We start from the raw sequence: 27,446 nt of genomic DNA, 5'->3' as shown, positions 1-27,446 counted from the left end.
TCTTTATCCAGCAGGATCCTTCTCAGCCCTATGCACAGCTCACTCTCTTGCCACCTGACCAACCAAGACCTGTCAGCATCGCTCCAATCAGCCTCCGCTTTACATATGAGGTGCCAGAACTCAGCCTGTCCTAGCTGCACAGCATTAGACCTGCACAAATTCTGTCCCAGTGGCAGACCCTCCTTTTGTACCTGGCTACTTTTATAAATGATGAGACAATTAAAACCCTCCTAGTGACGCAACAGACTTGCTCAGTAGTGGCCAACTCAGGGCTCTTGAGCCACATACGGCTCTTTGAGCAATGAAATGTGGCTCCTGCTCAGAGCCGTGCACTGGGAGTGCTTACCACCACTCTGTGCACGTGCCCCAGTGCCTGGGGGCAGAAGCGCATGGCGGCGGCAGTGGCTCTGGTGAGTCTTTGGCATTGGGTTACAGTGGGGCTGAGGCTGGGGGTGCCTGGCTCTGGCAGAGGTGGAGGGCATTGAGCCACATATTATATGTTTATTTTTCTCTCTCTCTCTGTATATCTATAATACGTGGTTCTTTGCACTTTATCCAGAGCTAGTTTGGCTCTTAGTCTCTGGCTGGTTGGCCAACCCTGGACTGAATCATTTCTGGCAGCCACCCCTCTTTCTCCAGTCTTATCTCCCCTCTAGCCAGGTGACTCTGTTGCCCCATTGTCTTCTTGTCTGTTAGTGGTCGGGTTTTTTTATAAGGAGAATAAGGGCAGAATATTTTGTGTTTTGCAACAAACTACACAGCTTTTAGTGACACTCTTTACTAGACACTCCACAGCAGGAAACTGGAACTGCAAATCGACTGTGGACTGCCTAGCAAGATACAGTTTTGCTGTTTGTTCTTCTCCTGTTATTTCAGTGCAGTGGGGCTTTTTGAGTAACCATGAAGCTGAATGAACTGACTGAGCAAATTCAGAGTGTAAACCCCTGAAAGACTGTGTTGGGCTAACACTCCATTGATAACACTGTGCCTCAGCCAAGCTGTGGGAACTGCTCTCGTTGCCAACGTGGCTTGTCTTCTGAGCAAGGCAGTGATCGATCCAGCAGGGAATTATTTAGCATGTCTAGCGTAGATGTGATAAAATGACTGTCGTTTGCTCTCCCGTTAATTCTGGTACTCCAGCTTGGTGACCATTGCAAGGGAGTCAAAGGGAGAACATCTCCAGTTGACACACAGCAGAGAAGACACAGCAGTAAGTAAATGTAAGTATGCTGGTCACATAGCTAAAGTTATGTAACTGAGATCCATCTCCTGTGAGAGCACAGCCCAGTCCTTGGATCTGGATTTGCTTCTTTTTCCTAGCATCTTATAAACCTGTCACTGGTTCTGCATTGTCATATGTCTGAGCAACATGTCCTCAGTGGAAGTATGGAAGGAAAACACATTTATTAACAAGAGTTAAGCTCACAGATAACTGATGCTCATCTTCCCTAACACACTGAAACTTACTTTAAAAAGGCACCTGCTCCATGCAAACAGCTGCCTGCTTCTCGTCTTGGGTGCTTTAAGCGTTGCATTGCAGTTTATTTAGTACAAATAGGTCTAGCCACCCTGGTCAGGCCTAGCCTTCAATCCTAAAGTCAAATGACAAAAGTGGAACACTACAAATTAGGTCATAAAGTTCTGATCTTCCATTAAAGCACTTGGCTTTGGTCAGTTTGGGAGTCAAGACACCAGATGGGACCATCCCTTTGTTCAGGTATCACAGTTCCTATGTTCCTAAGTGAGAAGATAGAAAATGAATGTTTCTAGACCTGGCAAAATGCAAGGCTGTGGATACACCGAAGCCCTCTTTCAAAATAAGATCATTTGAAAACAGCTGTTTTGAAAAATTAGGAATAAGGGTATTTTCAAAGACAGGATTTATTTTTCAAAAAGCCCCAGCTACACTGCTTTTTTCCTTTTGAAACAATCTCTTCTGAAAAGAGATTATGCAAATGAAGCATGAGATATGTGCATCAGTGCCTCGTTTGTATTTTTGATTTTCCTCATTTGCATTCCTCTTTTGAAAGTGTAGACATAGCCAACGTGCATTTCAGAATAACACCCATCTATTTCAAAATCGCATTTCTGGACACCTAGCACTATTCTGAAATAGTGCCATGGGAGCCCATTATGGCTTATTTGGAAATGGTGCTATTCTGGGTCTAATTAGCACCTAATTCAAAACAGCGATTTTGAAATAGACATTATTCCTTCTGTACTGAAGTTTATCAATTTTGAAATAGTGCACCCACTATTTTGATTTTATTTCAAAATAGCATGTGTGTAGTCTAGATGGCTAGCAAAGTTATTTCAAAATGACATCTATTTCAAAATAACTCTGTAGTGTAGACATAGCCCCAGAGTCCTCAGAAATGCACTGAAGCAGAAGAAGTTGTAGAGCATCTATTGACAAGACACTTTCTATTTTTAAAGCAGAGTATTTCCCACACAGCAGAGTAATTGGGCAATTAAATTGTCTGAATGTTGTTGAATACTCTGAATACACTGAGAGGAAAATATGCATTTTGCTTAGCTAGTTGGAAGATAATTAGAACATTTAAAATGGATGGAGTGCACAAAGATGCAAATATTTTAAGTATGTGGTTTTGAATTTGATTGCACATGTAAAGAAAACAAATATGTTTCCAGTTTCCAACTACCAAGAGTGCCAACTAGTTCAGGCATGTGCTAACTTGCAAGTCAGTTTTACTAGTGCTTGTTGCTTTGCATGCAAGTTTTGTGCTAAATGAGATTCTATCCTATTGGCACCATCATGAAGAGCTATTTTCCATGCCTGTCATATCCATTATTTCATACTTCATTTGATTATGGTTATCTTTATTTTTGTTGTTGTTGTTATTGTGAAAAGCAAATGTTTTGGATAAATGCCTGCAAATGTTGTTTTAATTGAGCCATTTGTTTGCAACAAATGAAGAATAAGAATACATATTACAAACGGCACTTAAAAAGCTGACATCTGTCTCGCTGAATGAAATTGTTTAAAAAAGAAAAGTTATGAATGGCAGGAAAGTCATTCCTAGCAGCTCATATGGGCAGAATATATAAAGCCTAGATATTTTGTTTACGGAAAGATAAATATAGGAAGAAAACCCACAATTTTGCTTGTTCTAAGTGTAATCTTCATATTTTTTAACTTTACTGCTATCCTTTTAAAGTGACAGATCCATGCAATCCATCTGTTCCTATAGTGCATATCTTCTGAACACCTCTGGAAAGGTGGGGGCGGGGGAGGAGAGAGAGAGAGAGATCCATTACTTACCACCAATGTTTATGAATCTGCTCATGTTTTGAGCTTATTGAGTTACTCATTTTTAAGGTTGGGGCCAAACTGAAAAAGAGGTTGGTTTGTTTCAAAATTAAACTGATATTTTTTCACCTTTTCTCCCAAAACAATTTCCCCCCCAGATTTCACTGTAAGTTTTAGATCCTAAATGATTGATTTTTGTAGTTCGGCAGATTTACTGCCATTGTGTCCTCATAGGTCTTTGGCTCCATTGATGATAACCAGAAGGCTGCTTCTGTGTGTAAGTGAGTGCATGTGTGTGTGTTCAGTGAAGCGGGCCCATGGACCGCAGCCAAAGCTTCCCAAAAGCCACAGACCACGTAAGGATCAAAAGCAACCAGGTAGGATTTATTGTCAAGCAAGGTACAAATAAGAGATGTTAGGTACAGTCTACTGTACTGACACCCTGTACATACGCACCTGCTGCAATGGACTGACACACACAGTGGAAAGTCCACTGTCCCCTTAGGTCAGACAACGACGGTCCCCCCCAGACATCACGTTATATACAGGTACAAACAAAGCACACCTCACTGCTGATGTATCAGGTTACCACCCTCTGACATTGTCAGGTTACCAACTTCTGATGCTGCTTAGATACCACCCATCACCCTGTACCTTGTGGTTTGGTTAGGTCATCTCTAGCCCTCATGCTGTCATTTTAGACCTTTTCCTGAACCTGGGTCTGTATCTGTGAGGAGTAGGTATTAAGGTCTTTGTATTTTCATGCAAATGATCTCCAAAAGATACATTACTCCAATCCTTCAGCAGCATTGAGCTCCTGCTAGCACATTCCTTACAATATCAAACCATCAGTGAACACCCAAGGTACGGCTTGGGTAATGTGAAAGCAGAGAAGGGTCTGGAAGGGGGTTCTTAGATGGCTTTTTGACTCATGGAGTTGTAACTTCTGGATCCAAGCAAACAATACGCTTTCTAGCCTCATGCCCAATGCCACAATTATTGTGAGAAACACAGCTATCCCCAAAAGCAGCTTCTCTACCCTGGATATTAACATCTCCCCATTAGACTCTGACAATGAGCCACATCCCCCTATCTGATCTGACTTGTTTTTCCCTCTTTTGATATATACTTCTGATAATGGGCCATTTCCACCTTGCTGAGTAGACTTTGTCAGCTCTGACCCTCCCTTTTACTGGGACCCCACTCTTTAAATACCCCTCTGGAATGCCCACCCCCACTCATGCATCTGATGAAGTGGATCTTTGCCCACACAAGCTTATGCTCCAAAATATCTGTTAGTTTATAAGGTGCCACAGGACTTCTTGTTCTTCTCAAAAATACAGACTAACACGGCTATCTCTCTGATAGCTATCCCCAGAGATCAGTGGGAAAGGACAGATGAGAGAGGAGAAGGGCCTCAGAAGGCAAAAGGGAAGGAAAGAAATGGAGAAGAAGGAGAGAGGAGGAAGAGGAGGAAATATTGATTCAAAGAGAACAAAAAAAGGAAGAGACGTGGTACCTGATAAAAATGAGATGGTGCTGAAAGAGAGAGTGCTAAAGTGAGAACCACAAAACAGTAAAGAGAGTTTAGGCAAGTTTCCAAAATAATAATTAGAGGACTATGGAATGGAGACATTAGAATACAGAACAGGCTACAACCTAAAGCACCATAGATTTGTCTTTATTTAGCAAGCCATTGAAGCTAATGGTATTTTTGCTGTTAGCTTTGAGGACTGAGGCTTGGGACTTTGTTTTAGCAAGAAAAGCCCTTGAGATAGGAGTGTCAGTTCAAACTCTGGGTGAAACTCCTCAGCTCTTGGCAACCATGGGTCCAAATCCCACCAGGGTCAGCTCAGTCCTGCACCCTTCTGAGGTAGATATAGTAGGCTAGATTGGCAGCTAAAGTAGATCAGCATAGCTCCATTGACTTCACTGAGCAGTCCCAGGGAGTGGGGCAGGATGCTAGTACACCAGAGTCAGTAAAACTGGCATGGAAATTAAATACCCCCAGCATATTCTTATCAAGATTCCCTCTCTCCTCTCCACCACTGCACTGGTCCTGGCAGCAAGCTGCTGGACTTCTCCACCAGAAGTGGCTGCATTTCTGTGACGAATTAAGTGCTCTCTATGCATAGCAGGGAGCATTTTGATGTTTTGTTTTGTTCCAAAACCACTCCATCCTGAACCAGCAAAATCTGGAGATCTCAGCGCACACAGTGCCGTCTATCCTAGTAAAAGTAAGGGAGGCTCCCAGGGAAAATGCATGGCAGAAACTGTAAAATCCTGCTACTATTTACTGGGACAATCCATTTGTCACAACAAAAACGAAGCCAATCTGGGATGGACTTGCACACCAGCCTCCGCTACTCTCTAGCGGGGGGTGCAGAGTTCAGAGGCTGGACCCAGGTGCAGTGCATGTTGAAACCACTACAAATTGCAGCTCTCTGGGATCTTTGCGTTCAGACCTAGTAACTGATCCCTGTGTCAGGAATTAAAAACTGACTTTAGAGATGCAGAGGCCTTGAAGCCCAGTGCACTGAGCTAGTCTGAGACAGTCAGTATATGTGACAAAGCATCTTTCATGGTTGTTTGATGATTACTGATGCAGCCTAAATCTGCACATGGGAGTCTGCTTTCTGCTAAGGTAGGTAGCTGGAGTCTGTGGGATGGATCATTTTACCATCCATGGAAATGCTTCTGGTGATTTCAATGGAAGAGGAGCAGATACTTTGTCCTTTTATTTAGTGCCCCTTTCTGTCACGTCAGCTGAAGTCCCCACGCCCCTCCCTCCCAGTGCACACAGAGTAAGTAGGAGAGCAAAGGTGTAGTCCTTGGGAAGTCCACAGCAGAGAAGTGGATTTCCAGCTGCCATTGGCTTCAACAGCAGGAGCGAGAACCAAATGGGTAGACGATACGTGATGAGGGCCCAGGAGATGGAGACGGTGGGAGCTGTGCTCATCCTCTAGCCAAGAACTGACATATCACCCAAGCCAAGCAAGCCCATCAGCCAGCAGTGATGCCTGCACCCTGAGCTGTTCAACAGGGAGAGGAACCAAAAAATGAGGTGCTATTACTTGCTTAAAAGTGCTTTGGCTATGACCCTGGTGCCCTAGCTTCACGGTCTACATCCTTCGATGGGAAATGAAAATGGATGGAAAAGCACACAGAGACTGCTCCAGTGGGCAGGAAGATTTCCATCTACATCAGCAGGCTTCGGCTCAGGCTGTGTATTTGGGGCACCTTATGGTTTTGTAACTGTTCCTCTCGTTAAAGGAGGGCAGATCGGAACAGGCCTGGAGCAACACTCAGCAGTTCATTGTCTGCGAGTTGTCAGCATACATGGCCCTGATACTGACGAGTGGAAAGTGGATCCTGGGTAGAAGTGATGCTGAAAAGACCTGTTAAGAGTTTTGCCTGGAGCAAAATATCTCCTGCCCTGCAAGAATTTAAATTATTGAAATGTGTGTGTGCAGTAAAAACACAGGTGGTGCACTTTGTCTCGCAGAAGCTGTTACATATAAGTGAGAGACCACCCCATGTTCTCATTTAAGTTATTCTCCCTTTGGGAGAGTCAAATCCTGTCTTTTGTTTCCACATCCGCATGCCCAGCACAGGCCTATGTGGAAATGAACCACTGGGTCATCTGAAAGTACTGCACTGATCTTTCCTTTGTAGCAAGCTCTTTCTTCTTGTCAATGAATCTTTTCAGATGTGGATTCCAAAGGGAAGTCAGCACCACTCTCCTCCTTTTCACTGAGGGGAAACTGAGGCACAGGGCAGTGCTATGACTTGCCCAAGGTCACCCATCAGGCCAGTGGCAGAGCCAGGGATGGGATGTTGGTAGCCTGATAGGCTGCTCAGTGCCCTTACCTCTGGATTACTGTTGCTTTTACTGGGCAGGTGACAAGGAAACTCCTCATTTACTAAGAAAACTCCATGATTGGTGCTGTACGTGATGTAAAAATAAGAGCATGCCTACCCAGCACTGAATGTTTTCCTATCTTGATCTCTGGTTGTCTCTCTCTTGATTTAGAGGTAGACAGCTAGAGATCGAGACAGGAAAACATTCAGCACTGGGTGGCACAGGAAATGATTTTCATCAGCATGCAAGGGGAGTTGCATTAGGAGCATTTGCAAGCAGGTCTAGCAAAGTAATTATTTCTCTTTATTCGGCACTGGTGAGGCCACATTTGGAATATTGTGTCCAGTTTTGGGCCCCCCAGTATAAAAAGGATGTGGATTTGCTGGAGCAGGTTCAGCGAAGGGAAACAAAAATGATTAAGGGTCTGGAGCACAAGACTTATGAGGAGAGGCTGAGGGATTTGGGCTTGTTTAGTTTACAGAAGAGAAGACTTAGAGGCGATTTAATAGCAGCCTTCAACTTCCTGAAGGGGAGCTCTAAAGAGGAGGGTGAGAAACTGTTCTCAGTGGTGTCAGGTGGCAGAACAAGGAGTAATGGTCTGAAGTTGAAGAGGGAGAGGTGTAGGTTAGATATTAGGAAAAACTACTTCACCAGGCGGGTGGTGAAGCATTGGAATGCGTTGACTAGAGAGGTGGTGGATTCTCCATCCCTTGAGGTTTTTAAGTCCTGGCTTGACAAGGTCCTGGCTGGGATGACTTAGTGGGGGTCCTCCTGCTTGAAGCAGGGGGCTGGACTAGATGACCTCCTGAGGTCCCTTCCAGCCCCTCTCCTCTTCCCTCACGCAGCCAGGAGCTTGTGGCTGGACAAAAGCCCAGCTAATGCTACGAGCCACCACGGAACCAGTAAAGCTCTGTGTCTTCATTTCTGTATTACTAAAGCCATTGTAAGTAGGACTATCAGAGGCTTTAAGACAGGATCACCGGCGCTCGGACCCTGCAGAGGTCAAAGGGCCACGTTTCAGCTCTCCCCCTCGGCAGGGGCACTGCCCCCGCCCCCCGAGAGGGGTTTTACGGGGCACTTTCCTAACGCACCTGGAAGCTTTGCTCCATTGGCAGCGGGCCACGCGCCCCGAACAACCACCGCTCAGCGCCCGTGTTGCTGGGCAGCCCCGAGATGCCCAAGGCGGAGTGGCCCCCAGGAGGAGCTCAGCGCTGCCCCGCGATCTCACAGCTCGTCGGCGCAGCTGCCCACACGGGGCCTTGACCCAGGGAGCTCCAGAGCTCAACGCAGCAGCGGAAGGCCACGTGCTCATCGCTGCCGCTGCAGCGCAGCCTTGTTCCGTCCCTCCGGCAGGGTCGGGGCCCGCTCCGCGGGACAGCGACCCAGGCACAAGGCAGCCCAGGGCAGCGGCTGCTGGCCGGCTGGGCTCGGGCTCGGGCTCACTCGGGGCGCCTGGCGGGGGAGCGCGCCGCGGCCCAGGGAAGCAGCTGCCCGAGGGTCACACGGGCGGCGCCAGGGCCCAGGGCGGGCAGGGAAGTTGCAGGTGGCGGGGGTCCCGCCCCGCCCCTCCCGCCCGGTTGCGCCGCGCGGCGGCCGGACGCTGGGAGCGGGCGAGCTGCTGCGGCGCTTCCCGGGGGGAGCCGCTCCAGCGGGAGAAGCCGAAGCACCGCCCCGGCCCCCGGCGGCGGGCAGCAGAGCGGCGGCGGCGGCGGGGGACTTGGCGCAGGGGCCCGCCCACGGGGGAGGCTGGATGCCGCGCGCCGCCTCTGGCCCCCCGCGGAGCGCCGGAGCGCGGCAGGCGGCGGCGGCGGCGGCGGCCGAGGAGGGATGCGGCGGAGCGGCGCTCCACGGGCCATGCTGCTGAGCGTCGCCCTCTGGCTGGCTTGGCAGGACACCTGCGCGGCTCCCACCCCCGCCGCCCGCCACCGGAGCCTGGGAGTTGTAAGTTGTACCCCCGGCGGCGCGGCGGGTGCCATGGGGGCCCCTCCCCTCCCCCCCGGGGAAGCCCGGCCGGCTCTAAGGCTGGCGGAAAAGCGGGGGCTGCGGTGCCCCGGCGGGGGGCTTCATGGAGCCCTAGACCTGGAGGGGCCGGGTTAAAAAGCCGCTGGTGGACGAGGTGGGTTCGTTCTCTGGAGCTCCCCTTGGAGCAGGGAGCTTGGGCTGGTTCCCGGAGAGCGGAGCCTGGTGGTGGTAGTGGGGGGCTCTGTTCCCCAAGCCGGGCTTCGCTGGGGGCTGGCGGAGCAGCCTTGCTTTGTCCTCCAGAAGGGCTCACTTTGGGGTTGGCGATCCCCGTGCAGCAGGTCAGAGGAGCACTTTTGCTCCCTCTCTCCTCCTGAGCTGCAAAGGAAGCTCAACGTTCCCCCCATCCCTCAGCTGCTGGAAGCCGAAATCAGTCATCTGCTTCTCCTTTCAGCACATTTATTTGTCCGTTAATATTACTAGCCGGACTGGCATTTTGAAAGCAGCGTATCACTAAGATGGAGGTTGGGGCAGCTCTCCGTCTCGTAGAGGAGAAGCTGTTCCGGTTTGGGATTAAAAGATGTTAAAAAGGAAACAAATAAGCACCAAAAAAGTCTCTAGCCAATAAATAATATTGAAAATATGTGTTTCAAGGAGGAGAAAACCTAAGTGGGCTGAATATGTGCAGAGACTGCGTATGGGTCCTGCTGCAAATCCAGTCCAAACAGAGGATTTGGTTGATATATATCCCAACATGCTAGTTTTTTGCAGCCGTGCTTCTTGTGCCATGATCTGTCCCCAGGGACTTGTTCTGTTTCAGCTGTATGGCTATGAACCGAGAACTCTGTAGCAGTTAGTGGCAGGTTGAGAACTGTGCCTTCTAAATCTCTGTGCTAGCACTTCCATGGCAACTTAACATTACCCAGGTAAGAGAGGGGGAGCCTTGCAGAGAGAAAAGCTTATGTGCAGGATGCTGTCCTTGGCTCTGTGAAAGAAGGCATCTCTCAAAGCATGTGAAAAGCTGCGGGGCTGGATTGGTTCCATGTTGGCATTAGAAGAGTTAGGACTTAGGAAGGGTTCGGAGGCAAATGGTGGAATTGGGAACTTCTGTGACTGTCTTGTGGACATGCTGCCTCTCCCCAAGCATCGCTGCCAGGAGGGGAAAAGGGAGTTTTTCAGCACAATGGTTATTTCACAAGGCTGGTTTAAACAAAACGCTGTACAGGAACTTCATGATCACTCATGTGCTGTAAAACCAGAGTTGTGATGGAATCACAAGCCAGGAGTTTCCGGTGGTGACTTCCGAGCACCTGTTTTGTGATCCAGAGATTGGGTTCACATTGGTTGCTAGGACAGGAGCCACTGAAACCATGTGTGCAAGCAAAGTGCTGCTGCACAATCATTGTGCATGAACTGTCACCTCTGCCCAAATGCGAAAGCTGAACTGCACGACTAACGTACATGGTAGAGAGGTAGAGATGCTGTGTCCCAGGAGAGCAGAGTCAAACCAATTCTATAAACTAGTCAACTTCATATTTTTCCCCCTGCTGTTGAAAGTACCAGATGGAGCTCTAATGGGGTTAACGTTGTGCTACATTTAACATGGTTTAATACTTACTGTGGCAGTGTTTAAACCTCTAGGAGGTTTACTTGTTTGCAGCTGATCTTGGATTGAAAGCCAGCTACCAAATGCATTCAGGAGCTCAAATGCCCTGTACATAAGTAGAAATTCACTGTTCTTGAAGGAGAGTGTCTCTGACCCATCACGATGCACGCACTGATGCTCCAAGCCAGTGTCTGTGACATTCAGATTGCTTTGTGGGAGTGAGTGGTGGGATCCTCCCAGACCCGGGGAGCGTAGATGTGAAAGATGTCTCATGGGACAAACCACTGGGTACTCCCCTTTTTAAAAACAATCCTCATTTAAGCAAGGAAATATGCACTGGATTTAAAATGGGTTTCTCTCTCTCTCTCTCTATCTCTTTCTCTGACTTCTCCCCTCCCGTGGCCATCGTGCAAGTGTGACAGATCAATCCCCTTTCTTTTGACATCGCTGAGTTAATTTAAGCAGAAGTCTGAGTATAAAGATGGCTTTTGTTTATTCCCATTAATCAGCAGTGAAGAGAAGGCAGTTCTGCCGGGGGTTGTCAGGAAAATCCCTCGATTTGAAGTGGACATTTTAAGAAGATTTATCTGACATCCACTCTATGCAGAAAATAAGAAATTAAGGGTTGTGAGGCATTTCATCCAAATGTTGGAAAACGAGGAATATTTGAAACCATGGCAGTGGAGAGCTCCGCTAACCTTTAGCAAATTTCCGTCCCCCAGCAACTCTGTGAAGCAAATAAGAGCCTGTGTCAAGAGAGGTGTTACGTTTGAATTGATTTTTCCCTCCTCAGCAAATAGTAGCTACAAAGGCTTTTCCAGGCTGATAAAGACAATGGGACCAAATTGTGAAGCTGAGTCCAGCATTGCTATACAAAACAGACATACAGGGCCAGGTTAAACTTTGGCAAAACTGAAGAGTGTAGAATTCCAGGGCAGAGCTTGCTAGAGTACAGCCCACAGCAATGTGATCTCTGATGATGTATACCTCTGGAATATCCTACCCTATGCATGAATCTAGCTTGGTTGCTACAGATTTACTCTTCTTATTCCCTGTTAGCTAATCTTGCAGAGGGAGGACTGAATAGGGAACCGAAATTGTCCTTCAGTGTGAAGAGATGGTTTCTGAAATTTGATTATTTTGATCTCCCCTTTGAAAATAAGTGCATCTGATGGAGTGTGTAAAGCACAGGTATATATTTAATTCCTAGCTCTGTGGTCATTTGACTGGCAAGCCTCTGGAATCATGCCTGCAACAAACATTAATGTATGTCAGTAGTAAAGTGGGCACTAAGATTTGAATCAGCCCCTAAGAGAGAGCTGTCTCCAGACCTTGATTGCTGTGGAAGCCAGCTTGGTAAACTGTATATTAAAGTATCAGAGAGGTAGCTGTGTTAGTCTCATGAAGCAGGTCTTTGCCCACGAAAGGTTATGCTCCAAAATATCTGTTAGTCTATAAGGTGCCACAGGACTTCTTGCTGTTTCTTTGTATTAAAGAAGTTGACCTGGAGACATACTGGAGAGCCTGTTGTTTTAGCAATTCAGCGCTTGCTGTTAAAAGCAAGGTAGCATGTGGCATCTGGCCTGTGTTACGATGTGCTGTGGATGCTGGAAGCTCCCTGCTGGGACAGATTTGTTATCCAGTTACGTGTAGGGCAAAACACGAGTGTCTTTGAACTGTGTGGGTGTCCAAACAGATCATGGTTTGCAGTATCCAATGTGGCGGTGGGGGGCTGCAGCAGTCACACTGCTGTCACTGGTGTGTGTATCAGGCACTTACTACAGGGCAACACAAGGAGCAAGAGTTCCAGCAGCGCTGTTAGGTTGGCAGAGACTCTCTGCTCCCACAAGGTACAGTTGTGTCCCGGGGGGCCATCCATTCTGTCAGATGTCCTGCTTTGCAGCTGTCTTATGCTGGCTGGTCTGCCTTGTCCATGGAAAGCGTTTTCTCTCTTTGCTGTATAATCGGTGTCATCCTGTGTTATTTCCAAGGAATTTGTTCCAGGGGAAATGGAGCCATTTGCATTCATTAACTGAGGCCGGGGACTAAGGGTCCACCTCCTCCTCTCCCCTCCCCACCCCCACTCCAAGAGTTCCTTTGTTACCATGGCAGGCAGGACTCCTACTGCCTTTGTTCCTGCTTCCCAGCTGAATGACAAGGGTGCACTTGTGTAGGGAGCAGGCTGCAGAGAGCTCTTCCAGCCAGCAGGACTCCAATGGGCGCGCACGTTTCTCAACCAAAGAAAGCATAGGGGAGGGAGGGGAAGTTCTTATGGGGACTGTGCAAATTAACAATCTGTGTGGCACGTCCCCCGGTGCTGCTTTCAAAGCAAAATCTGCATTGGAGTGTATGGGAAAAGGGCTGGCTCTTTGTCTCCGAAAGGACCGGTCTGATTTCAGATCTGTTTAGGCATATCTCACAGCAACATCCTGTCGCTGTCAGACATCAGTCGTTCCTTTCTTTTGCCAAGCCTCTCCCTCCATCCCTGCTACCTCTCTTGGCAGATATACGTTTTACCAGGCTGCTGCATTTAAAGGCCGGTTAGAGGTCTCCCTTGCACTTTTGTTTTATGGCCCAAAAGCATGAGCTGGTGAGTCATTAAAGAAAACAAAAACCAAAATCCGCCCGATTACTGAACTAGCTTATAGTTCGTAGTGGAAGAAGTCTTCCTCCTCCTGGCACTGCTAGTGGGAAAGAACGTGCAAGTTTGGGCTATGTCTGGAACAGACAAATCTTCCAGGGCAAAACCTTTGGGAGAATCAAAGTAATAATACAGCATATTGGGAAAGAGTCTTGCTTGGCCTCATTGTACTTTCTGCTTCTCTTGGACCAGGCGTATTGGCCATTCCAAGTGTTTCTTCCAAGAGCATTTGGATTCAGTGTAAGAACAAAGCACTGGCTACATTTTAAGGTAGGTCTTGATGCCAAGGTTGCAGACTACATCAGCTTGACAAAGGGTTGGCTGGGAGTTTTCCAGCAGGCCGATTCCTGTGAAAACATTTAATCTGATATTAACACTCCGCATGCTTAGAATGGCTACAGTACTTCCTTTTTAAATCTGAGACAGTCTGCTGACAGATACTGTCATGCAATTTAGCCCTGTGCTCAGTCACTATTGTGGACCCAGCCGTTTGAATTACTCGCAGTAGTTAAGCTAAATTACTTGATGTAATGAGATTCTGCTTTTAACAATGGTTCCAAGCCAGTGCACGGATCTTGATGGGCATTAAGTAAGACTCACCCCTCTCCCCGAGCTGTCTCTCTCTGTTCTTTATGGCTACGTCTACACGTGAAACCTACATCGAAATAGGCTATTTCGATGAGTAACGTCTACACGTCCTCCAGGGCTGGCAACGTCAATGTTCAACTTCGACGTTGTGCAGCACCACATCAAAATAGGCGCTGCGAGGGAACGTCTACACGCCAAAGTAGCACACATCGAAATAAGGGTGCCAGGCACAGCTGCAGACAAGGTCACAGGGCGGACTCAACAGCAAGCCGCTCCCTTAAAGGGCCCCTCCCAGACACAGTTGCACTAAACAACACAAGATCCACAGAGCCGACAACTGGTTGCAGACCCTGTGCCTGCAGCATGGATCCCCAGCTGCCGCAGCAGCAGCCAGAAGCCCTGGGCTAAGGGCTGCTGCCCACGGTGACCATAGAGCCCTGCAGGGGCTGGAGAGAGAGCGTCTCTCAACCCCTCAGCTGAGGGCCGCCATGGCGGACCCCACTATTTCGAAGTTGCGGGACGCGCAATGACTACACGGTCCCTACTTCGACGTTGAACGTTGAACGTCGAAGTAGGGCGCTATTCCTATCCCCTCATGGGGTTAGCGACTTCAACGTCTCGCCGCCTAACGTCGAAGTTAACTTCGAAATAGCGCCCGACGCGTGTAGCCATGACGGGCGCTATTTCGAAGTTAGTGCTGCTACTTCGAAGTAGCGTGCACGTGTAGACACGGCTTATATTTGGTCTCAAGCATTGAATGTGAAGCACCAAGGGTCAAATCAGGAGACTGTGCAAAGTGATGTAAATGCTGCCTTGGCCAGCCATGCCTTAGGGAGTTGGGAGAATGTAACTATGGCATGGCGTGGCAGAAGGAGACAGGTGTGGTTGGAAAAGCGGAAACAGAAGGTGTCAGTTAAAATAAACCCCACTTGATTCTTCCCATCAGATGGTGATATAAACTAGGGCTTTGCTTTGTCCCTTTGGATTGTAAATTCTGTCACTCTAATCCTGCTCCTGCATGTGTAACTGAGACCGCCTTACCCATTGCCTCTGAATCTATCCCCGGTGCCTTGGAGTCACAGGTTTAAAATCCCTTCAGTGTTCCCCAGTGGGGATAAATGGAATGCCTTTTGTGTGTGCGTGTGTGCATTCTCACTCAGGCTTGGGTGTTCAGTCAGAGGAGACTTTTGGAAAAGCCCTCGCCAGCCAGTGTCCTGCTCCCAGTGTGCATAATCCTCAATCCCTTTTAACAAGAGGTGTGTTTTGCCCTGGTTTTCCTTCTCTGCCCTGTGTTACTTGGATGCTGTGCTTCAGCAGGGCTGTCTGTACAGGTGTGTTCACTTTTCCTAATGTGCTTTGGGAAGCTGCCGTATCCATGTCTGTTGTTCTTTTAATTAGACAGTTATCTGGCCTCCTACAGCTCCTTGTCATTGGCACTCATTAAACTGTAATTTAATGTGGAAAGTGAGTCTGTAACACACAGCACCTTCTGACTCAGTGCATCTCCATCCCCTATAGTCAGGTGGATCTTCCAGAACCAGCCCAGCTCAGAGAGCCTCCTGTACCACTTAGCACGTCCTCTACAGTACTAATAACTTATTTACAGTTAATTACCTCTGCCACACCTTTAACAGGTGTGAATTTGGCACAGATGTGAGTGAGGGTGGAGCTGTAAAAATGGAGTTGCATGGCTGTAACTGAAATCTTGGTTGGCCTGCAGAGGTATTATGAGTTAGGCTACATGAGAGAGAGAGTACCATCAACAAGATACCTCATTTATTTCCAGTCTCTTTCACATTTACAGCAGGGACTGGGGTTGTAAAGCTTTCATGGGAGATGTGTTTTGGCTGGTAAAGTCTTTGTTTCTGGTGATGCTGCAGGAAGTGGAAAGCATCCAGATTTTCTTTTTCAGACTCCTGGTTGACTTCACAGGGTTGGCATTAGAAACAAAACTCTTACTTGTAAAAAAACAAACAAACAAACATCGGGCACATTTGTGTTTGAAAGATCACTCTTTAAAGTAGAACTGTTCTTGGAAGTGGGGGATTTGGAAGATCAGAAAATGACCTAAGACCTGACAGTTACAGTTTTCCTGCAAATGCTTTCTTTAATCTAAACCACTTAAAGGCTGCTTCTACACACGCCACCTCCCATTGGAGATGGCATGGTAATGAAGCAATTCGAAGAAGGCTAATGAGGTGCTAACATGCATACTCAGTGCCTCATTAGCATAATGGTGGCCACATGAGTTTCGAAGTGCAGACTTTGAGTTGCAGATTGACAGTGTAAATGGGGGAAGCTTTGAAATAAGTGCCGCAGTTCAACATAACCTTACTCCAATCTAGTTTTTGGGAGTAAGTGAATGTCAGAGTGGGGCGCTTATTTCAAAGCTGCCCCCATTTACACTGTCAATCTGCAACTCAAAGTCTGCACTTTGAAATTCGTGTGGCTGCCATTATGCTAATAAGGCACTGAATATGCAGGTTAGTGCCTCATTAGTCTGATTTAAATTGCTTCATTACCATGCCACCTCCTGACAGGCGTAGGCATGTGCAGAAGCAGCCTAAATGGGTAGATCTGGGAGTTTCAGAAACGCTTCCTGTGCATGTGTGTGTGATCTCTGTTTCAGAGTTTTATGAGGATTGTCTCTGATTTCTGGGTCAGAGAATTAAGAGATTTGATGAGACGCTGAGGGATTTGGGCTTATTTAGTTTGCAGAAGAGAAGACTGAGGGCTGGTTTAATAGCAGCCTTCAGCTTCTTGAGGAGATGCTCTAGAAGGGATGGGGAGAAACTGTTCTCAGTGGTGACAGATGGCAGAACAAGGGATAATGGTCTGAAGTTACAGAAGGAGAGGAGTAAGTTGGAAAATAGGAAAAACTTCTTCACCAGGAGGGTGGTGAAGCACTGGAATGCGTTGCCTGGAGAGGTAGTGGAATCTTCATCCCTGGAGGTTTTTAAGTTCTAGATCGACATAGTCATGGCTGGGATGATTTAGTTGGGGTTGATCCTGCTTGAAAAAGGTGGCTGGACTCGATGACCTCTTGAGGTCCCTTCCAGCCCTATGATTCTATGATTGAGGTTGTGTTAAAAAACAAAGAACTAAAAGAAAAAGCACACAAGGTTAACCTCAATAGAAACAAAAGATTTAGCACAAAAGGGGAGAAGAAACCACTGAAGTCCATCAGAATGGGAGAGTTTTAAATGAATGTCATGTGAAATTGTATTTGATGATACTTCTGCTCAAGGAAAAGACGCGCAATTGAATGCAAGGAGTAAATCCTGAAGTTCACTTATGAGCTCAGTCTTCAGGTGAGACTCTGACAGTTTGACTGACTGTGATTATTTAGTATAATAGAAGAGCAGTTTCTGAGATCAGGATAAAGCCTGTATACAGAGAATAATTCTCATGGGAAATCTGGAGATAATCTATATTTCTGGGCAGGACCTGTCCAAGTAAAGTGATTGAGAGGGTGGCAGTATATTTTTATTTATTGTATGATTATTTTGAGAGCGTTCTAACTTGTTGACTGCCAGTGACAGGGTTGTGATCTTCATATCAGCTGACGTATTATTTCATCCTGACAGTATTGATCTTTTGGGTATATGAAAGCAATCTTCTCAATGTTGTGAGCTTTTGCTTGAAAGTGATAGACATGCCTGAGTTGTATCAGCTTGTCATGTAACAAACCCCAGATGACAACTCTTTTTGTGTAACTCTCCCCCATTGCAGAACATTCTGACAGCCCTGACTTTCCACGATTCCGCATGCTCAATTTATTCTTCACTCAGGTATGTTTTACAAGGCCACCTACAGCTGGGACCTAAGCAGGCCGGTTGCCACATGAGGTTTAATTGTTAGTTTCATTAGATGTGGCTGGCTGGTGCTAGTAGATTTTCCCACCTGAGGCAACTCTGCGGCTTCTGTTAAAGAAGTAAGGGGGCTGCAGCTGGGACTTGGGCTTTGTGGTCAGCAGATACCACTTGATTTGAGAGGTTGCCAGTGCTTTGGGTGCAGTGCAGATCATTCTAACTTCTCTGATGTGGAAGCATCATGGGCTGTTTGGAACTGGAATGGATTCAGCCTGTTTGGGCAAGGTTTAAACATCCTTTCTTTGGCTATATTGTAAACCAGAAAGGTGAGTGGACAGAATGTCCATCTTCTTCAAGACCCAGATACTGAGCTTGCCTCATCCACAGTGCAGTGTGGAGACAGAAGTCCTAGGTTGCATTGTCTGAAGGCATGTAGAAGCACTTGAGACTCCCCCTGCAGTTCAGGGGGCTGCAGGATTTCCCCTTTGCTGTGTTGGAGGGAGGAGAAGGGATTGGATTTCCCTCCTACTGGCAGAGGCTGTCTTGCACACAGATCAGTAGACCCCTTGGGCTTGCTCTCTAGACAGAGGAAGTTAAGGCAGGTAACTCCCTTATGGGATATCACTGGAGGATTCATTGTTTTGCACGTTGGAGGCTTCAGCCCAAAGCCCTAGAGATGGTAGGCTGCCAGCAGATCAAAAATGAAGTTCAGAGGCTGCTACCGCCTTTGGTTTGCCTTCTCAAGCTTCCTGGTGCAGAGGTGGGATAGGACTTGGCCCAGAGTGATAAAGTGCAATCACTGCTTTCAGTGCACATGGCTGGGGTCTGAGCGGGGTAAATAAAACGTGAAATAAAGTGAGGAGAGGAGAGCAAGTGTAAAACTCTGCTAAGGGTAGGGGCTGGGCATGCTGGTCAGAAAACTTATACTCCTTAACAGGCAGCTCCAACTTGCTCCAAAACACCTGCAGTTAATGAATGGAACTGTATTGCTAGCTCTGGAATTTTCATTGTATAGGTGCATTAGATCTCTCTAAATGTCTTTCTCCCAGGCAGCTGCAGTCATTCAAATGAGATGTAAACCAGGGAAGCTAACTGTATCCATTCAGAAGTTCAGTACTTCCCAAGGTAGCTGTTTAACTGTTGCCCTTAGGGACCACACAAGAAGGGCAGCCCGGCTACCTTGGATTGGAGGGGAAATACAGGATGGAATTTCCCAAACTATCATTTAACTAGGGTGCGTATTGTTTCTAAAGTGCGTTGGGATCTCTCAGGGTGAAAGTTGCTTTGGAAATGCATGTTCTGATATAAGAGGATTAAGATGCTTGCAGATGGATCTCAGCCAGGTCTCCAGACTCCAATACCCTTGAAACATGGGGGCTTGGGAGAGGAGTTTGGAGTCTAACTTCATGGCTTGGGTCCTATCTCTTGACTGCTACTGAACATGAGTAAAACACACTATATTCCTGCCTGTGTAACATAGTCAAACATGCCTGCTTCCCACCAAATCTTCGAGGGGGCTCAAACCCACTCATATTGTTTTTCAGAGTTCACGGCAGCTGTATACGTTCCAGTATGTAGCTCACCAATGGCTTGGAATGGGTCATTGTTCTGGGAGAACTTACCTTATTCCTGAGAGGGAGGTGAAGAGAACTGTGGTGTGGTCTCTCAAAGGTGTGCATTTTGCAGCGATGCAGGGACAGGTGATGGTGAATGCCTACTGTTGAGTCCTAGAATCTGAACCATGTTGCTGTTTGCTTTATGGGGAGGGTGGTGTTTAGTTTCCCTTCAGCACATTGGGTTACAGAATGACAGTTGGGGAGGCAGCTTGAGAAGCATGGTTGCTTGTTTGAGAAATTCTCTGCATTACGTTGGCTTTTGTTTTGTTTGTCTGATCATTTTGGCTACTCTTCTGTAAATTCCCTTCTTGCACTTCACCAACCCCATACAGCCTGCACCATTATACCCTGCCCCTTTTGTTCAAAAACCAAATAAGTAAATTGAATTTGCAAATGGGAGATTCCTGAGAGATGTATCTGGGTGTCAGTGGTATGGTTTGTGTGAAACCCCAGTTACAGAGGCTGGTGGGGTTGTGTTTTAAAAAGCATTTCATTAACCCCACAGCAGTTTACCCTTCAGCTTCCCCCAGCCTGATATTGCCATAAGCAGCAACTAAATACAAGCTCTTCTAGTTCTTCCCCTTGGAGTAGATGCATGCCACACTTCAACAGAAGAATGATTAATATGACTGGTGATAACTCTCTTTTTAGGCATTTCTAGTGCACCCGTTGAGATTCCATCAGTGTCACCTATTGTATCAATAATATGAAAGGGGGAGAATATTCTGTACCCATTGACAGTTCCCATACAACATCCAAGAGGTATGGAGTCTTGGATTAAATGCGTCCAAATTCAGAAGTCTAAAATATCACCTCTCTCCAAATGTGAAATGCTGAGTGCCAGGTTATTGACCAGCATGTACTGCTTCAGAGAGTGAAAGGAGAGGCATTGTCCTGCCAAATTGCTCTTCTCATTCTACATACAGTCCAAATTTCCAGCATCTAGCTGCATCTTCCAGCAAGCACTTAACCTTAGAGTCCCTCTCAGTAAAAGCATCTATTTTAGACGACAGTTCAATCCATCACTGGCCCAATGGGCAGATTTATACATCTGCAAACCCCTGAGTGACTGGCCAGTCCCTCCAGCTTGTATACCACCAGTCAGGTGCGAGAAAGCTTGTAGAGTTTAGTGTCTGCCTCACCTCAGTGGGGAGCTTGTAACAGTTTGTGTCTGAGAACTTAGATGATGAAAGTATTGCATCTAGGCAAAGTGAAACCTTGAATGAGAGGCCATTACTGTATGTGCACATCCTAGCTCTTTAGATCTTCTTTTCTTTCCCTCCTAAACTCACAGGGATTGACTAGGTCATTTTACGGGATAACAATCATCTGTTTTGTTGTTGTTTGCACGGTTATTATATGAGTAACAAAAAATACTCTAAACAAGGTAACTTCAGTCATTTTCCTCAAGTCCATGTCCTTAAAACATCCATGTCAGACTTTCAGAAACATTAAGCATCTACAACCTCAGTCAATGGGCTCCTCACCTCTGAAAGTCAGTCCCCTCCTACCTTTAATCAAGATGATTAAAACTACAGTTTGGGGAAGCTGCTAAGCTTCTGTTAAGGGTTGGTTTCTAAGCACCTGCAAATAGGCATTTGTAATAGAACCAGGGACCTTGCCACAGGATCTGTAGCATGAGTTATCCTGGTTTTGTGAAGAAGGACCTCAGGCCAAGCATTACACTTGGCGGGAAGGAAATGGACAGGAAGAGAGTCGGTTCAAGCTGAGCACCCCAGGGTCTGTTTCTCTAAAGCCACCTGGAGAAGCCAGTATTACACAGAAGGGAAACTGACTAAACACATGACTAATGCTGAATCCCTCTTCATAGCCAAGCGTCAGAACAGGGGGTGTTATTCCTAGTCCTGTGGATCTGGAATCATAGACTCATGGAAATGGAAGGCTGAAAGGGAGCTCTAGTGGCATGGCAGGATGAGTTTAAAGGTTCTCTGCGTGTTCTTAGGAACCTCCAGTGATGAGGGATTCCACGGCCTCCCTTGGAAGCTTGTTTCAGAGCTTAACTACTTTTACTGTTACCTAGTTTCTGCTAATATCTAACCTAAACCTTGCTCCATGCAGGTTAAGCCCATTGTGTCTTGTCCTGCCTTCAGTGGATATGGAGAACAATCAATTATCTCCCTCTTTATAACAGCCTTTAGCACATACGGGAACTTATCAAGTCCCCCCTCACCCTGGAAAATCTTCTCTCTTCGAGATCAAACACATGCAAAGGACAAGTTTTCTAAACCTTTTATCACTTTTGTTGCACTCCATTTTGTCCACATCTTTCCTCAAGTGTGGTACACAAAACTGGACACAATACTCTAGCTGAGGTCTCCCCAGTGCTGACTAAAGCAGGACAGTAATCTCCTGTGTCCTATATCCAACACTCCCGTTATCACAACCAAGAATGCAATTGACCTTTTTTGCAGCTGCATGGCATTGTTGACTCAGGTTCACAATAAACTTCAGAGCCCTGTCATCAGTGCCCCCTCCCCATTTCGTGGCTGGGCATTTGATTGTTCCTTCCTCTTTGGTTGCCAGGCATCCTAAGTGGTGTGCTAGGGCACACATAAGCCTGTGCCTTAGTATCCCCTACTTTTAGTGTGCATATAGCACGGACTAAATCCTTTACAGCTCCCAGCTCACACACTATGCTTGAGCAGTCAGATTTGGTGCAGGAAGATGCATGGTGACCTGGGGAGATACCTTCACGCCCCTACCCATCCCAAACTCTGAAGTGGATGTTGCAAAATCCCAGCTGCGGGACTAGTTTCTTTGCTTCAGTGCCCAGGCCTCTGGGGTCAAAGGCTGGTGGATCCACACAGCAGCAGATCAGTTGTTCCTACCCTGCTCCAAACCCAGATATATGCTTAGGGATCCCTGGTGCAGTAGAGCTGGGCTTCTTGGCGGACAGGGCTCCCTCACTCCTTGCGCAAGAGAGTGCGTGGAGAGTTTGCAAATGGGTTTCTTTAACTGTGTGACAAAGTGGTGTCATTACTGGAGCACTGTGGTGGGCACCGATGTGCTGATGTCTGGTTTGCATGAAGTATACAGCAAGATTAAACCGGTTACATTTACCCTTTGCTCATGTACAGATCAGTGGATTAAATACACACAAGTCTTGCATAAATCCATACAATCACTGCTGCCCATGTGCTATGTAAAGGCCACCTGTCATCTCTTTTAGGCTACATACCTCTGTGAATGTTATCTGGAGAACTCCTCAGCTTTTCCAAGGTCAGATGTCTCCAAGAGTCAATGTAACCCACGCTCCTGCTAGGTATGGTTCAATGTCCTATGTATTGACACCTAGACCACTTACAGAGAGAGACAATGAATCTCCACTACAGCCTTAGCTGAGAGCCAGCTAGCTTTTGGCTCAAGTGGTAGATGCTCCTGCATTAAGCTCCAGAGGTCCCAGGTTCAGTTCTGCCTGTTGGTACTACATTAGTGTTAGGTTAGTCCTTTCTCTTGCCTAGCTCTCTCAGTGGAGAGTGAAACTTGCAGGTCCACTTGACTTCCACATAACTTTGTCTGCCTCCTCATAACTTTATGCCATGAGGCTCTGGGGACCAGTGATCCACTGTCTAGGAAGCCATCTCTCTGCTTCTCTTTACCCCACACTGATGTTTTCAAATGACATCATCTAGCACCCGAAAAAGTTGGCGTTTCAGAGCTTGTCAATATGCTGGACCAAGAGGCTGCATCTTGGTGGCAGCTAATTGAACAGGCAATCCTATTAGAGATTTCTGCATCTAGTGCATTCGTAGCAGAAACCCAGTAAAGCAGGGATCTATAACCTGCAGCTCCAGAGCTGCATGTGGCTGTTTAAGGACGTTTTTGTGGCTCCCAATGCTATATATGCAAAAGAAATTAAAAAAACCTCCTGATTATTTTTGATAAATGGTGAATGATGGTGAATTATTTTCGATAAATGGTAAAAGCCCAAAAATGAACAACTCTTTACATATCAAATGATAGGTGATCTCGAAATGTTGGATAACTCCCCATGGCATCCTCCAGTGAGAGAGGAGGTTTGGGAGTGAAAGTCAGTAAGGCAGTGGTACAATCACTCATGTAAAGTATGAGGAAATAGAACATGTAAAAAGTTTGTGAACGTCTTGCAGTAAACATGTATCACATTACAAATCGTTGTGTGCTGTTCTTGAAATAGGAGTTACCAAAAGTATGATTTGATGTTATTTATTGAGGACCGTCTCGTATTCGCATGCATTGTGGCTCTTGAATTAATTGAGTTTTTTACTAAATTGGAAAAAAAAAATGGCTCTTCTTGCTATTTTGGTTGCCAACCCCTGCAATAAAGCACTGGGGCTCTAGTTGTGTGAGGTCCTCTAAAAGCATATCCCAAAATGACTGTTTTCTTTCCCAAAGAGCTTACACCCCCTTAGGTCTTGTCTGCACAAGGGAGGTTGACCAGCATAACTATTCTGTTATGATGGAATTATATTGTCCACACTGGGAACTATTCTAGAATAGCTATGCTGGTCGGTTACACTGTTTAGGCAAAGCCTTAGAATTAGGCCCTTCTCCTATGTGCTCCTTATGCAGTCATCTCCTAAACACATCTACCTTCTAATGTGATTATTGTAGTCCTGACTCCACAGTTTCCTTCACCCACAGGAGGACCTTACTGCACATTACTGCACCCCACTCTACCAGCATAACTCTGCTGCCATGGCTATGCTGGTCTGTGTTTTACTTGTGTGCCTATATTGTTTCAGTGCAGCTGGGGATGACAGAAATGTCTTGGGAAATTTAACTGTGTCAGATAAGCAGAGGGTTCCTTTAGCAGAGGATCAGCTGAAATGCTTGGATGCATTTTTACTTTTGTATTTAGTGCGCTTCTAAATTCCCATGCACATGCCTGGCATGAAAAATCGCGTGATCCAAGTTCACATCCCTAGTCAGCGGCAGGACTTCACTGAGAATACACAGGAAGTGTGTCTCCTCTGTACCTAAGTTCCTCATCTGTATAATGGAGATAATAGCTGATGGCTGTTGGTGGGGCTCAGGCGATAGTTCCCAGTGCAGGCTCTCTGTTCAGAGTGAATGAAGGTATGAGGTGAAGGCTGTCATGACAGGTAGTGCATAGCAGAGGGAGAGAAGAACTGATGCCCCAATAAAGAGTCTTCACATCAATGCCCATTTGATCTTTGTTTCTTGCAGCTTTTCACCTTGCAAAACGTACAGGGCCAATCTGAGTGGGGAGCCTCAGATTTAGACACTTAACATTTTGACAATTGATAAGTTTCACAGCTTGTTTGTATCCACATCCCTCAATAATAAGAGCAGTTGCACAGAAAAAAGGCTAGAAAAGCATTGGTTAAATACAAAATATTCAAATTATTTCTTGCCTTTTTTAGTACCTTATTTTTGTTTCATGAGTTGTCACAGTTTATTTTTATTATAGTCAGGGGATCTCAAAAGCTGGAAGTGGCCCCAGCATCTGTGGACCTCTGAGAGGGAAAAGATTTTTGAAAATGCCTTTTAACGCTTCCTTTGCCATCCCTCTGCTTCATGCCATGCAGAAGCAGCCTGGTTGTCTCCAGCTGTGATAGCAATGAAGAACTAACATTTTGTCTGATTTAATAACAGAAAATGTATACCATCAGAGTATGATATCAAAAAAGTGTCAGATGCTTGCATCACATATGCAAGTTGTTCAGACAATACCAGTATTCTGCTGAACCTATTTTAGGAAACGCTGCTGTAGATGGTGAATTTCAGAGTGAATGTATTCAGGCCATAATCAGCTTTTTCACACACCTGCACTTGACTGCACAAATCCCAGGATTGCTCGCTGTCCTACCACTGCCATATTCTGAATTAGCCCTTGGGATTCTGCCAGGCCAAAAGACTTCAGATCCATCTCAAGGAAATCTTTGCTAGTTTTGCATCTGTGTCAAAGGGGAAAAAATGACTTTCTTCACATCCTTCAAGTGACCCATGGAACAAAGCTCTTTCTGTGTTATGTGGGTGCCCTCTTGTGGAAACTACAAGGACATCAGGCTAATTCTTCATGTGCCACTTCATTCATGAGCAACAATCACTGCCTCCATGCCAGGAAGCTTGGGACTGATGTGCCTGAAAGTGTCTGTCACTCTAACTCAGATTGAGGAGTTGCATGCTCCTCTTGGAATGAGAACGCATCTTTGTTTGTTTGAGTCTCAAACAGTTTCCCCCCTCCTGTTACTGTGGAGTCATGGGAGCTGGGGAAAGGGCATTCCTTCCATCCTGTTCTGGTATGGATCCAGATCGCTGGACAAGTTGCTAAATCTCTCTTGACTGAGGATAGTGATTCTTGCCACTGGGAGGGGTTGATGTTTGCAAAGGGCTGTATCAGGTCTCAGCATTGTTATTTATTCTGCAGTAATCCCAGAGCTCTCCAAACTCCCTGCCTCTGCTCCTTAGCCAATCGCTTCAATAGCAGTGCAGCCCCTTTGAGTCTCCTCCCTGGCAGTGTATTTAGGTGCTAGATGCACGCAGGTGGTTCCCCATGCTTATTACACAGTAACCGCTAATCTTTCCCCTTCAGACCCAACCAAATGTCCCTATCCTGCAGTAAGGAGTCTCTGTCTGACACAGTGCAAAGTGTCAAGCCAACCATCTGGCATGCTCTTGAAAATGCCATTTAATGCGTCACATCCCCTTCAGAGTCCCTGAATTGGTGCCCATGGTAACTGAGCACAAGTTTACTCATTCCTGTATCCTTGGTCCATAATTGTGCGCTCTGCTCTCCTTCTAGTTCTCCAGCATCTGGCCCTTTTGTCATACTGCATGCAAGCTGCCAGGGCAACTATTTCAAGTGTATAGAACTATAATTAAGAGCTGACGTGGTAGGCAGCCTTCTGGTGAGTGAGTATCTTCTGTCCCTGGAGACCAACTTGCTTTCAGCCTCTGCTGTGTCTGGCTGACAGACAAAGATCTTTATCTCAAGGGACCAGACAAACCTTTTTATCTCAAGGGACTGTGCTTCCCTGGTTGCCAGCTGCCATCACGAGCCTTCTTATCAGTCTCCTTGTTCCCCTCTTCATGTGCTTGGTGATCTAAGAAATACACCTTGTTGTTGTCACCCTTTATCTGATCACTTGTCTCCCACCTCTTCTTCAGTAACAGTGTGCTGTCAGCTTCAGAAGCATGTCTACCTCTGCTGTCTGCATCAAGTCCTGTCCTCACGGCCTTCCAGAATTAAAGGGCTTATGCTTTCTTTCTAGATTCCCCTTCACAGCTCCCTTCTATTGCATTAATCTCTGGGGGAAGGGGAGAGAGGACAAAGCTACATCTTTAGATCTATTACACAGCTTTTATTCCTGACTGAGCCCCCACCCTTCCTACATAGCAGAAGGGTTCTCTGGCTTGTCTTCATTCTGCCTAGTCTCTTCTCGAGAGGTGGGTTTGCCCAGTAATGGAAATAGAGGGCAGAGGGCACTGCAGCACTGGTGCCAAACCAGGGCACAGCAAACAGCACTGTCTCCCAAGGAGCAGAAGGGTAAGTCGTTGGGGCTCAGAACTCCTGGGGTCAAATTCTGGTCTGTGTGATGTTTGCTGAGTCCCTTAATCCCTCTGTGCCTTTATAAATTTAGGGATAATATGGTTTTCTTTGTGGACAGCAAGTTCTTTGGGGCTCTTGTTACGGGTTTTTGTGGTTTCTAGCCTGTCTGCTATATGATCTCAGCTGCAGTACCTGAGTGCCTCATCATACCCTACGAGGTAGGGCAGTTAGCAAATAGGGAACTGAAGCGCACAAGTACTAAGTCATTCTAGAAACCTGTGCGAGAATAAGGTACTGAACCACGTTTTCTTCAGTCCTGTGCTAGTTCCTTAATCCCTGGGCCAGCCATCCTCAAGCGCAAAAGGGCCCTGACTTTGGCTGAGGCCTGCCATTATGCAAATGGCTTGTCTGTGATGGAGTGCGGGGAGTTAACACATGAAAATGCCCTCTGATCCCTATGACACCCTTTCATGCCCCCAGAAAACACCCACACATGTCCCCAGAGAAAGTTAACTGGAATAATTAAAAGTAATTAGCTAATCAGGCCACTGGGCTGGGGGAAGCTGATGAACCAA

General features: G+C 46.6%; 1 protein-coding gene across 1 annotated transcript in view; it reads left to right on the top strand.

Moving 5' to 3' along the window:
* Window positions 1-3,588: 3,588 nt before the first annotated feature.
* MMP17 (matrix metallopeptidase 17) overlaps window positions 3,589-27,446 on the top strand; it is a 174,494-nt gene continuing 150,636 nt past the window's right edge. The window contains exons 1-2 of the mRNA XM_075013048.1: window positions 3,589-3,648; window positions 8,487-9,074. Coding sequence (XP_074869149.1) covers window positions 3,589-3,648; window positions 8,487-9,074 — 648 coding nt within the window. The remainder of the gene's footprint in view (window positions 3,649-8,486; window positions 9,075-27,446) is intronic.

The sequence above is a fragment of the Carettochelys insculpta genome, chromosome 18, assembly GCF_033958435.1.
Source record: "Carettochelys insculpta isolate YL-2023 chromosome 18, ASM3395843v1, whole genome shotgun sequence".
In the NCBI taxonomy this organism is placed as follows: domain Eukaryota; kingdom Metazoa; phylum Chordata; order Testudines; family Carettochelyidae; genus Carettochelys; species Carettochelys insculpta.
Note: the sequence above shows the minus strand (reverse complement) of the source record. Positions and strands in the feature narration are given on the sequence as shown.